The 12,342-nt window shown below is 44.2% G+C and overlaps 1 protein-coding gene across 3 annotated transcripts in view; it reads right to left on the bottom strand.

Moving 5' to 3' along the window:
* CLUAP1 (clusterin associated protein 1) overlaps positions 1-12,342 on the bottom strand; it is a 55,649-nt gene that overhangs the window by 32,146 nt on the left and 11,161 nt on the right. For all 3 annotated transcript variants that reach the window (XM_042828244.1, XM_042828245.1, XM_042828243.1), the window contains 3 exons: positions 7,182-7,265; positions 5,026-5,159; positions 3,803-3,944 (listed from right to left, as the gene is read on the bottom strand). In XM_042828244.1, the coding sequence (XP_042684178.1) occupies positions 3,803-3,944; positions 5,026-5,159; positions 7,182-7,265 (360 nt within the window). The remainder of the gene's footprint in view (positions 1-3,802; positions 3,945-5,025; positions 5,160-7,181; positions 7,266-12,342) is intronic.

Genomic DNA, 12,342 nt, shown 5'->3' with positions numbered 1-12,342 from the left:
TGCCACGAGCAAGAGTGGAGGGCAGACATAATTCCAGGTTTCTCATATGTTTCAAAGTGTTTCCACAACAAACAGGCAGGGACTCTGCAGGTGGTAATTTCATCATCAATTAACTGTTCAGTTCTGCCAATTCATTTGGCTGAGATTCAACAGCAAGCCTTCAAGATTCTCCTAATGCTGAGGGATGTTTCTCAGCGCAGTGCTTGGCAGGAGATGTCTGCCAGCTGTCCTCCAGGCAGTGCTCCGTGTTACTGCAGACACTGGGCTGGAAAAGGGATGGGAATGTCCAGGTTGGATGGGGCTGTGAGCAGCCTGGTCCAGAGGGAGGTGTCCCAGCCAACAGCAGGGGCTGGAATGAGATGATTTTAAGGGTTCCTTCTGACCCAAACCATCCTTTGGTTATATGAAGCTCAACACCACAACAGCACAGATTGCAGCGTGCAGCTCTCCGTGCAGCCATACATTCACCACTTGAAAGAACAAACCAAAGAAACCCACACAGAGAGCCAGCACCGTGGTTTGGAAAGGCCACGCTGTTTCAGCTGCTCAATGTCACTTAATTAAAATTGTGTGCTTGGGTACAATCTTTAAATCACTTTTCTAATTAGGAAATGCACTCTGGCCTATGTCATTAGCTGTGCATCATCAGCAGGGTACCAAAACAGCTTTGAGGCTAAGGACACTGAAGATTAGTCTCATTATTCAGCAATGGCCTCTCAATCAGAATAGAAGTTCCTCTCAAAAACATTCAGGGAGTCAAAGAAAGGGGTCCAGAAATCAGTTCTCAGTACTGAACAGCACCTAGAGTGCTGGTTTAATCTAATTACATTGCCCTTGCTTTTTCCTAGCAAGCTATTTAACAAAATGCATGGCAGTGATAAAAGAGTTGACTCTCACTTCCACTACAGAAGATAATTAAGATTTGTTTGGTGGAACAAAAGACAAATACAACTGAAAAAAGAAAAAATCAACACAACTTCCAGTGTGTTTAACAGCTCAAGAGGCTGCATATTGAAACAGATTAAATGCAATTATCCTTGTTATTTTTCCTCTGTTGATTCTGAAAATGATACAGAGATGATAATCTCAAAGCCAGCACGCAGCATCCGTTTGGGGCAAACTGCTTACGTTCAAGCTTGTAATAAGGCACCCACTGTTCTGCTTCATGACCTTGCTGCCAAAAGTGAGGAAACACTACCTGAAAAGCAGACCAAGACTGAGAGATGCCATGATGGTTCCAGGTTGGCAAGAGACTAATCACTGGATTGCTGCCCACAGGGAGACATTTGGAGCCTTTAAATATTCTATATATTTTAGATACTCCAGCCTTCCATTCTTGCTCTCTATGCTACTTTCTTCTTCCTTTTTTTTTTCTTCTTCTTTTTTGGTATTCCCAAACACTCCCTAAGGAAACAATTTAACAGACTAATATAGGAGCAGTGAATTGAGATAACCTCAGGCTCCTTCCAGAATTAGGATCAAGCTATAGAATTAGACTTGAGAGGCGAACTCCATGCTGGTTGCAGCCAACACAGTGCATTTTAAAGATGCTTTAAGCACAGGTAACTTTATCACTTGAGATCACAGAACGAAACAATCCAGTGCAGGCCTCCAGTCAGGGCAAGAACATTCCAAATGCAGAAGACCAAATGGTATTTTAACATCAAGCACATGTGAATTAAAGATGTTGCCAGCTCTGATGCTTGCTAATACATACCACACATAACAAGTGACAGAAGTAGGCTTAAAATCCACATCTTTTTGTCACAGCCTAATTCTAGACAATGTTGATGTATTGCTGACTGCTTACTGTCGTGGATGAAAAGCCAAAGTATACGGGTGGATTCTCTCGGTGTCTCCCAGAAGGAATGAGCAAAGGTAAAAGAAAAGAGCTCTTCAGATTCTGATCACAGGAGCACTCCTGAATGACAAAGGCTTTTCCCTCATCTTATTATCTTTTAATAAAAACCCTCCCAAGAGCTGTAAGCCAAGTCATTACTAACTTCTGTGCATGAATTTATAAGCAGTGCCAGGTACTCACATTCAAAACATTTCTACTTTTGGTATTAAGTCTCAGCGACATTTGAACAGAAGGGAAAAAAATAATCAGATTTTAGGTTTAATTTCAAGATTAGGATTTAATAGAGGCCTTTTTTTTTTTTTTGGCAAAAGATACAGGGAAGAACTAGAGCACTATTAAACAAGATGTGAAAACATTAAGCTAACTATAGGTTAGAAATGCAGAGTAGCATCTACAGAGATAGCTTACAAAAGGGGAGATTAATGGGAAATTGGTCGGCAGCGATTAACAAGTATCTTAAAATAAAGGTTTACTTTCTCCTCAGGCAAAAATGCAGCAAAAAGATTTGATCCTTCTGAACAAACTACAGTATGCTGCTTTTCCTGTGTCCAAGAGGCAATGGAAATGACTATATTTCACTCTTCCTGCCTAAAGGTCTGAAGCCCGGGGGTGAGGCGCTCTGCACTTTGTGCTGTGCAGAGACAGACTGAAGCAGAAGAGGGACTATAAAGTCACCATACCTTATTTCCAGCCTGAATACAGGTCACAGCATTTTACTATAGCTCAATGCAAGTATGAATATTGAGGGCCAATTATTTAAGGTTTATTGGCTGCTTGTTTGTTTTCAAATCAATAGGCACACAGAGACACGGCCACAGCGAAAAGTGCAGCCACAGGCAGACACAAGGAACGTGCACAGCTCCCCCTTATTTCTGCCAGGAACAAGGGTGAGTTGTGTTGACAACATAAGTAATGATCTGCACTAGGAAAAGCCAAGAAGTGGAAGCACTGGTTCACTTAAACAAAGCACAGCACACCCACCAATACTAAGGCCCAAGGGGAGATCATTCACTGAAATCTCTCTTCAGTGCAAACAGAAAACGTGCTGAGTAAAGGCTGCTAGAAGAAAACCCAACATCAGTAAAACATGAACCTGCAGAAGCTGAATGAAAGGCTGGCTGGAAGTGCTGCAGTCCAACGAACACCCAAAGGAAAGGAAAGCATCAAGTAGGATGAGACAGAGATGTGTATTTTCTACTGAGAATCACACTGAGCCGATACAACTCAGCAGATCAACGCAAAAAGAGAAGTGTTATGAACAAGAAGTCTCTGTGAGAGAGGATTCCAACTTAACCCATCTTCTCAGTGATACTTTTGCTATGTTTTCATTGAAGACAACAACTGTGACAAAACCAAAGTCTTACTGCTAACAAACCCTTACACTTCAGTCGTTGGCAGACAATAAAAACAAGTGTTTAAGAACTCTTAGCACACAGGGTGAGCACAGCAAATGGAAAATGAGGAATACTGAAAATATTCTTCACAATCAACCTTTCACCCAGAGGGTGGTGAGGCACTGGCACAGGCTGCCCAAGGAGGCTGTGGATGCCCCATCCCTGCAGGCATTCAAGGCCAGGCTGGATGTGGCTCTGGGCAGCCTGGGCTGCTGGTTGGAGACCTGCACACAGCAGGGGTTGGAGCTGGGTGAGCATTGTGCTCCTGTGCAACCAAGGCCATTCTAGGATTCTATGATCAAAAAATGACATTTGAAAGAATCAAGGGAAATGAGACTGGAAAGAAGCATCATTACACTGGTTTAACTTCACCAACTGAAAAAGCAAAGGTGTATCATGTCTGAGAGCTGTCACTGCTGCACGTCAGTGAACTGCCAGTCATTCAGAGCTGGTTCTACAACAAGTAACAGGTATTACAGCATTTTCTGCCATATGGCCAAGGACCAGAGAACACAGAGTCTTGCTGAGCATTTCTAAGCTGTTTTACCTCAAACATCTCCTGCTCAGACCGACGTTGATCGTCCAGGAGCTGCTCCAGGTAGGTTAGGTTATGGAATTTTTCTAGGTAGCTGGTGTATTGCTTCTGCAGTTGCTCTTCAATCTTCTCATATTCATCCATAAAGGCAGGACTGGAGACAACAAGAACAAGCTACTCAGAGAAATACAGACCTGGACATGAAGAGTTCTGAAACAGCATTCTCATTTTCACAGCTGTTTTTCCACGTCTACAAAACCAATCTAAAAGGACCTTCTCTTTTTAAGGTTACACACTACTTCAAGACTAAAAGCATAAGAGGAAGGAAATTATCCTATCCTGTGAAAATTTTACATAGCAAATGAAAGGTCAATATGTATCCACCACCACTTCTTTCCAAACACATCACCCTCCTGTTCCATAACTCCAACAGGTGTGCTTGTCGTGTGGCTGGGAAGCCACTTCTTCATTGGAGACATATCTGCAAAGCTATGCTGTGTCATTAGAAGCATAACTAGTGCTGGCACTGATGATATGCTTTATCACAGCTGCACCCCACAGAATGCTTCTGCTGTTTGATGCTTCCCATCTACCCAACATACTTCCACTGAAGTGTTACAGATCAAAACATGAGTATGAATCCACTGTTATTCTTTCCACCACTCATTTTTTTCTTATTTATAATTTCTCTTTTCTTCTCAGAAACAGAGAACGATCTTTCACATTTAACCAAAGGGGTGTGGAATCAACCCAAATGGTGAATCTGAACACTTTGATTTTATGGCAGGCTGTGTCATTGCCCAGAGGAACATATCCCAACAAGAATATCAACTTCCCTTGGTGGCTGGGAATGTCAGAAGCCTCTGGGAACAGGGAATATGTCACCTTCAGCAGAACCACCTGGCACAATTTATGCTCAAAGACAGCATAAAAATGAAATGCTACCTGGCCATTGCTGTGTGCAGTTCAAGCAGCAAGTAAGTTGCCCCCAAATAATACCCTGGGGTTATTAGGAGCCCTGATAATCTGATTTCAAATACAAAGAAACTGAAAAAAAAAAAAATAAAATAATTACAATCTAGATTAAGCACAACAAATGACAAAAATCTTTTCCACATGGCACCATCTCGGTCTCATTACAGACTTCACTCCTTGCTGCTTGAAGCACTGAGAATGCACACAGCATCTCATGCCAGTGCTCATGCACGCAGTAGATGCTCAGTTGTAACCGTTACCGAACGCTCTGCAGGGTCTGCAGCCTCTTCTGGCTTCTTTCCAGCTCCAATTTCCTTTTTTCAATCTTGGCTTCCAAATTGGCTTCGTCCAAAGCCACATTACTCAACATGTCCTTAGTCTTTTGGACCTCTTCCTAAAAGAGAAGGATGGTGAACCAAGGTCTGCACTGGAATAAGCACAATTATCTTTCACACACTCATCTGTATTCTTTCTTACTGCATGCTTTCAAATAACTTTATAACAATGAGGTAGAAGATAAACCAGCAAAGCAATGACTTTTTTTTTTGTGGTCAGGATAATGAACTATCTGAACATTTACTAATTAGAATACCTGCTTTATTCTCCTAACATTCTTAAAGAAAGAAAAAAAAAAACAGCACCCAGAAACACAGCTGTCCTGGGCTTTAACTTTTTCCTTTTCATCCAAAAGGAAGGAACGATGCCCTCCTCACAAAATCTGACAGGACACAACAGGTAAGCATCTGAATAAACATGGAAGAGAAATGCATTTATTTCTTGGTACCATTTTAGTGAGATTTTGGGATTCTGTCAATGTGTTTTTTTTGTTTGTTTGTTTGTTTTTTACCCTTCCTGATAAAAGTCACTTTAAGAAAAGCAGTCAGTCTATCCCATTGCCTTCACCCTTCCCTGAGTCCTGCTGTACCCATCTTTTCAAAATCCAGGAAGCATCCCAAACACTGTAACACATTACAGGAATAAGGAGGGGAAAGTGGGAATACTTCAGCCTGCCCAAACAAACGAGTACCTTCAGTGTGCTCCTGCCCTAGGAACTGTGATGAGTGTGGGGGACAGAGGACTTCACATCTGCTGAAGCTCTAGCAGTAATTGCTATGTGCTGTTCAGCTACAATAAGTCATTTCAGTGACTGCTCCAGAACTAAACCAGCTGAGCTATGTGCTACATTGATATTCTCAAGAAGCCAATTGCTCTAATATTTTCCTTTTAGTTTATTAGCACTACTGCCTAGAATATCAATGCACATTAACATTTAGAGTTCATATGGACTGCAAGTAGGAAGAGAAATATAAGGAAAGATTGCCTGAAGCATCTACTGCTTATACACTGGCTTTTTAAACATGGAACTCCATGCCTTGTAATTACAGAACTGGATAGGATACAGTTTGCAGCTAAATAACTTGCAGTATTCACTAGAATTTAATTAACGACTATACTTGCACAGTGCCTAGCAGGGCAGCTACTGGCCCAGAGATACAGAGCCCAAGCACTGGAGCAAGAACAGCACTCCAGAGTCGAGGTCAGACCAAGGCACCTGTGAAACTAGAAGCACAATGATGCCCAGCCATGCCCCAGTCAGCACAGCACCTGCTCTTCTCATCCCCTTCCCAGTTCAGCTATCCTGCTTGCAGAGCCCAGCTTCACAGCTCCAGGGGTACCAACACAATCTGAGTTTCAAGTATATTCCTTGTAGCTCCTTGTGATCTTGTGATCCTAATAAGTGGTTTAAACAACGACGTCAACTCCTGTGCTGGTGAAGTCAATCATTCCTCTAGAGCTTCTGAAGCTGCTGCTGAGCCCTTGACAGAGGCAGGGAACATGACTGAAATGCAGAAGGGGCTTTCCTTTTCTCCCAAAAGGGAAGATGTCCTTCAGTGCAGCTGATGACTGCAACATGAAGGGTTTGTCAGCAGTCACCAGCTGGAGGAACGAATCAACATGTGAAACCAACAAAGCCATACAGTTCAACAAGCTAGCAGCAGGGCTGCTTCTAGCACATTCCTCTAGATGCTGCTAACACAGCACATCTGTGCTGCTCTAGGCTGTGATTTCTGAGTGCCAGCTCGCAATCCTCACTGTGCAGACACCTCTTCCACTCTGCCAAGAAACTACCAGTTACATTTAACAGGTTTGTTCACTTTGAACAGGACTTATTTACCAATAAACCACCAAGATGATCAGTGACTCCTCATCACCATGACACAAAGCATCATCACACACCAACCTCTGCCTTGATTACTTTGTGTTTACACATCTAATGTCACCTAAAGACCAGTACCCACATCAGCCCTGAACAGAAGTTCCACATTACCTGTTAGGTATCCAGGTGGAACATTACTCGGCCCAGCAGAAGGGAGGAAGGATAATTCTGCAATAAAATAAATATCAATTTGCTTACCAGCACACATTCAATGGCAACTTTCATCATCTTCTCAGCTTCGTTTATCTCCAAAGGTCTGGCAATAGATTCTGTTCTTGCTTCCTATGAGACAAAAATACATACCTAGATTTAAACACAACACCAGGAAGTTAATATTTACAGAGCAGAGGATGGCCAAACAACAATAACTCAATCATCTGCTAAATAAATGCTGCACAACTTATTATTTATGCTCCAAGGCTCAACAACCAAAAGAATGGGAGGTTGTGAAAGGGTCAGTTAAGTGAGGCCAGGGTCAAGCAATTAAGGTAACTTTCCAAAACAAGCTCTGTTATCATTTCAACTGCAGCTATTATTGAATGCACATTTTGTGGAAAATGCACTGGTTATCAGGTGTTAAACAAAACACTACAAAACAAGATATCCTCACCTTTACAACACAGCTAACATAGGCAGCTGAGCACAGTGCCACATTTGCAGAGACAGAAGCAGAAGGAACCCACTGAACCAAGCCAGGCCCTATGTGCTTCCTACACCCACATGGAAATGAGGTGATGCAGATGCATGGGTTTCTGCAATTCTGGGCCCAGGTGATTCAACCTCCTCCTCAAAGCAGCACTTCTTGTTTAGAGCCCAAAGGAGGAATAAAAGAGCAACCACCCCAAAACAAATGCCCACAGCAGCTCTGGGGACAGCTGGGCTTAGTACTCACCATGCCCTCATCTGTACCATGTCTTACATCAACCTGGCTGAAATGAAAACATTTGATTGGTTGCTGATTCAGGAGAAAAGGTGGGAGGTTTTCCCAGCTGGAAGTCCTTAAAATCATCTGATGTTGGCAAACCATTTGGTTACAGGTGGATCAAGATGGAAATAGCACCTCTCTAGAGAGCGCCTGATTAAGAAGCTGGAATTGTTCATGTAAGATTGATGGGTCTTCTTCTACCTTCCCTCCACCTCCCATGGAATTTCCATGCACAGACCACAGCCTTCTTGGAGAAACCCACACCAGTTTCCAGCAGGAGGCTCGGCCCTGCAGTCACACCTGCTTGCATTGCCAGGCAAATGAAGGGTGGTGCTAAGGTAGAAATCCTTCCTTCCAGACCTGACTGCTGAACCAGTCAACCAAACTGAGAGGAGGACGCAGGCAGACCACAGCAGCTTCCCACACATACAGCTCCCTCCATTTATTTCATGGATGTTTGTAACAGCTTCCCTGTGTGTCTGTCACTGGGACACGTCCTGCAGCCCTACAAGAACTCTTGCAGGGAAAGCTTTAACCTGTAGCATCTCTTTTGAGGAAGGGCCCTGCGAATGGACACACTGAAGAGGGCCGAAAAGAAGGTGGCTCACACCAGCGTGCTTGGAGGAAAGCAAAACATTCCACAAAGACTAGAAAGATGTTATGGAAAGCACTTCCTTTGAAACATCAAAGCTGGCTAATTACATCACTGAGCCATCAGCACACTGAAGAAAATGACTTCCAGGTAACAAACCTGCTCTGACACTCTGTGACTCCCCACAGGAGCAAACCAGGCATGCTTCCCTGCCAGCCCCCCTCGTCACCACTACTTCTTACCCTGTATGGAATACACTCTGACATGACAACTGGCACTTTTAAAGCTTGTGCTCGTGGGTACAGACAGGCTGTACACTTAAAGCAACCCAACATTTGTACATTTAAAGCAATGTACTCTTCACAATTAGGTGTACTGATCAGAATGCATACTATAATACGCAAGAGGTTTCCTTTAAATTAACCATTAAAAATAGAGTTCTCAGGAGAGGTGAAAAATATAGAAAAAATTATTGATGCCAGAGGAGCTACGAAGCAGAACAATTTAGCACTAAGCCTGGTAATTACAACTTAGGAAAACAAACATATACAAAAGCAGAGAGGTATTTGTGGACAAACTGGCTGTTTACCACTTACTGGTGCTTCCTGTTCAAAGTGTTCAGAGCTCCCTGGCTATAGTTTTACATGATAAATACTAATTAAAAATCACGGAAGCCAAGTGTAAAATTATTTTTGATGAACCAAAGCTGACAATTATTAAAGAAAATGCACAAAAGCACATAAGAGATGACATTGGCTGGCACTTCTACCCACTCGGGATCAGCTATTTGGCACAGCCTGGAGCAGCTGAGATTTTAATTCTTCAAGTTTTGCATCTCGCTTTGGACGAAGCCAGTTGGAAGCACAACCAAACGAGCTGGCTGCCTGAGACCCAAAAACTTGGTTTTCTTTGGAAATGAGACTGTCATTAGGAAGTTGGGAAGCTGTCAGATCCCAGCCAGCTGCCTGCCCACCAGGCAGAGCCCAGAGCCCAGCCTGACGGAGCACTGCCTATGGGGAGCAGAGCTGACCCTGAACGTGCTCTGCCCAAGTTGCACCAGCCTGGGCATCACGAGTGAAGACAATTTCCCTTAAAGCAAAACTGTACTGCAGTTGTTTCAGGAAACACCACTGACCCTGAAGCTTTCAAAACACCATCCGTGTAAATAATTTACTCAAGTGTCCATCCCTGCTGAACGCCGGTGCCCTGGCTCCCACACCAGCTAACTCACTCCCACTGCATCACGTCCTGTTGGCACACCTCCCTGGCTGCACCAAGGCCATCCCAAACTCACAGGCTGCCTGGCTACCAAGCAATGTCACCACACAGAAAAGCCAAAGGCACAGAAAGCACAGCCAGGACAACGCTGCCATTCCTGCTAACGCACCCCACCACTGCCTTCAGAGGTATTTCCCCCCCCCTCCAGGAGCTTTATCTATGGTTAAAAATGAAGAGCTGCTACTGCAAAAACAAGCCTAGCAGTTATCCAGTGAATCCATTTCCAATCAGCTATAGTTTTCCATCATGGTGCCTCAGAAGCAGACAAACCAGGTCCTGGCATGCCTGATGAATGGGGAACAGGATGTACATCTTCTGAAGTGCAGTAAGGACTGAAGGCGAGTAATTAAGCACGACTGGCACACAAGTCACTCATGATAAATGTTGTGTAATACATGTATATCTTGTGCAGGTCTAGCAGAGGTTTCTAAACATCTTTTTTGTCATAAGGAGCAGACACGAAAGCTTTCTTCCAATGTACAAGTCTCTGTACGAAATGTTTTCTGACCCCAAGTTAAATCCTGCCTGACAAGCTGCAAGACTGCTGCATACATAAATACCTCCTCACCACCACCTTCTGCTGCCTTCAGGAAGCATTATATCCCACACTCTCTCCAAATACAGGTTTTGTAACTGCTGCTATCCGTGCAGGTCATAAAACTCTACTTTTAGACCATTCACTATTCAGGGAGTCCATTAACACGCACTGTGAGCCCATTTGGCCCAAACAGAACGCATCATTAGGTGGAGCTCCGTGTGAACAGGAAGGTAAGGAAGGGACGTTACAAGGTTCCTTCAGAAGGCCTTGATTATTTCTACTACCCAGCAGCCTATTTTCTTCCTCAGGAAATTAAAGCCCAAGCTAATTGAGGTTGCTGCTGTTTCCAGGCTCCCATGAAGCTGCGTCCCTGTATGTTCATCTCAGCAGCCCGCAAACAGGCCCGCAGAGGCGTCCCCTGCCTCCCCTTGGAGCAGGGGCCCCAAAGCAGGAGGAGGCTAGCGATGCCTCTTCCAGCAAGAGGCCAATGAACATGCCTCCTGCAGCACAGCCAAAGCTGCCTCTGTTTCCCATTCCAGGTAGACGTGGCCTTGGGCAGCACAGACAGCTGGGAGCGTGGTTTGTGTTTGTATAAAAGGATGAAGAGCAGAGTGCCCAAAAATGCAGGCTGGCAAAAGTCTGCTCAGCATCTCCTTTCAAAGTATTTCCTTTCCTTATTAGTTACAATAAAAGGAAGGTTTCAGGAAGGTTTATGATCTCTTCAGAAAGAAAAAGCAGCAGCAACAACACCAGAGCATGTTCCTCAGCATCTTTCACACCTTGACTACAGGCAAAGGCCCCAGCAAAGCTGCAGTGAGGCAGGAACAGGCAGCAGGTGCGCAGCACAGCCACCCAGAGACAGTTCAAACTCACAACTCACAGCAAGGCTAAGCACTAAGTGCCTAAGCACTGCCCTGCAACGTGGGCTGCTGTTCTCAGCAAAGCTTGGCCATGGGGTGGCTGCTGTGCTCAGGGACAGAAATACAGAGTGGCTCTGTGACGCAGAAACAAAGGCAATTTAAGTCAGCGCATTTTCCCCTTACGTAATGGAAGTTTTGACACAGCCATATCTCGTGCCTGACGAAGGAAGGTTAGGAACAATGAGGAACTCGAACCTCACCAAGCATTCAGAACAGTGCTTGTGATTTAGCCCAATCATCAAGTGGAACTACTTGCAGTCATGCAGGCTTGGCATATTCTTTGACATACAAAAGATGGTTTGGATGCAATTTTCTTCCCAGCCATGCTAGAATGGTTTGTCAAAACCATCAGGTGCTGAGCTCCAGGCATTCAGATATCCCAGCTAGTTGATAAAACCTTCCCTGCACTGAAATAACTGGTTCACAAGATGCAAAGGTGCCACCTCTCTGTTTGCTAACGATGCTAAGCCAGATACTAATGGGAAGTTCATTAGAAAATCCTTTGTTATATAAACCACGTAACCAAAAATGCTATATCCACATCATCTATAGCCATGGTTCTGGTTAAAGCAATCCAAAGTGTAGGGCAGTCTCTGCTCGACTTCTCTGTACAACTGCAAGGTTTCATTTTGGCTTCTCCCTTTGCATTCATCCTCTTTGCTCAAAAAGAGTTAAGCTGGGGTTTTTGGTCTGAAGCAGCAGTTGGAAAAAGCCACCTGCAGTCAGCCAGGTCATTCTCCAGAGCGCTGGACATTTCAAGTCACCAATTTCCACTGGAAATCACTTTACCTCTGAGATGCGCATGGCAACTTTACAGCCAAAGCACAGGAAATGAGAGAAATTAGTTTACCCACTTCCCCCAGGCAGCACCAGGTGCCCAGAAGGAACATTTGGCAGATGGAAAATGCCTTCAGTGCTAAAACAAAACAATTTTTTGTAGTTAACTTTCATAGAGGACCGAAGGGAGCAGCTGCCATTCAGTGAGAGCCACCTCCGTCCTTACAGAGGCAGGCAGCACACAGCACCGAGTGGGGAGAGTGGGGAGGCAGCTTTTCTGGCATTTAACTAATGCCATCTCAGTGCCACAGCTGGATCCAAATGCCTGC

The sequence above is a fragment of the Centrocercus urophasianus genome, unplaced genomic scaffold (genome assembly GCF_019232065.1).
Source record: "Centrocercus urophasianus isolate 14NV4802_14NV808 unplaced genomic scaffold, USGS_Curo_1.0 seq_29, whole genome shotgun sequence".
Taxonomy (NCBI): domain Eukaryota; kingdom Metazoa; phylum Chordata; class Aves; order Galliformes; family Phasianidae; genus Centrocercus; species Centrocercus urophasianus.
The sequence above is the reverse complement of the archived record's forward strand: the minus strand, read 5'-3'. Positions and strand labels throughout refer to the sequence as shown.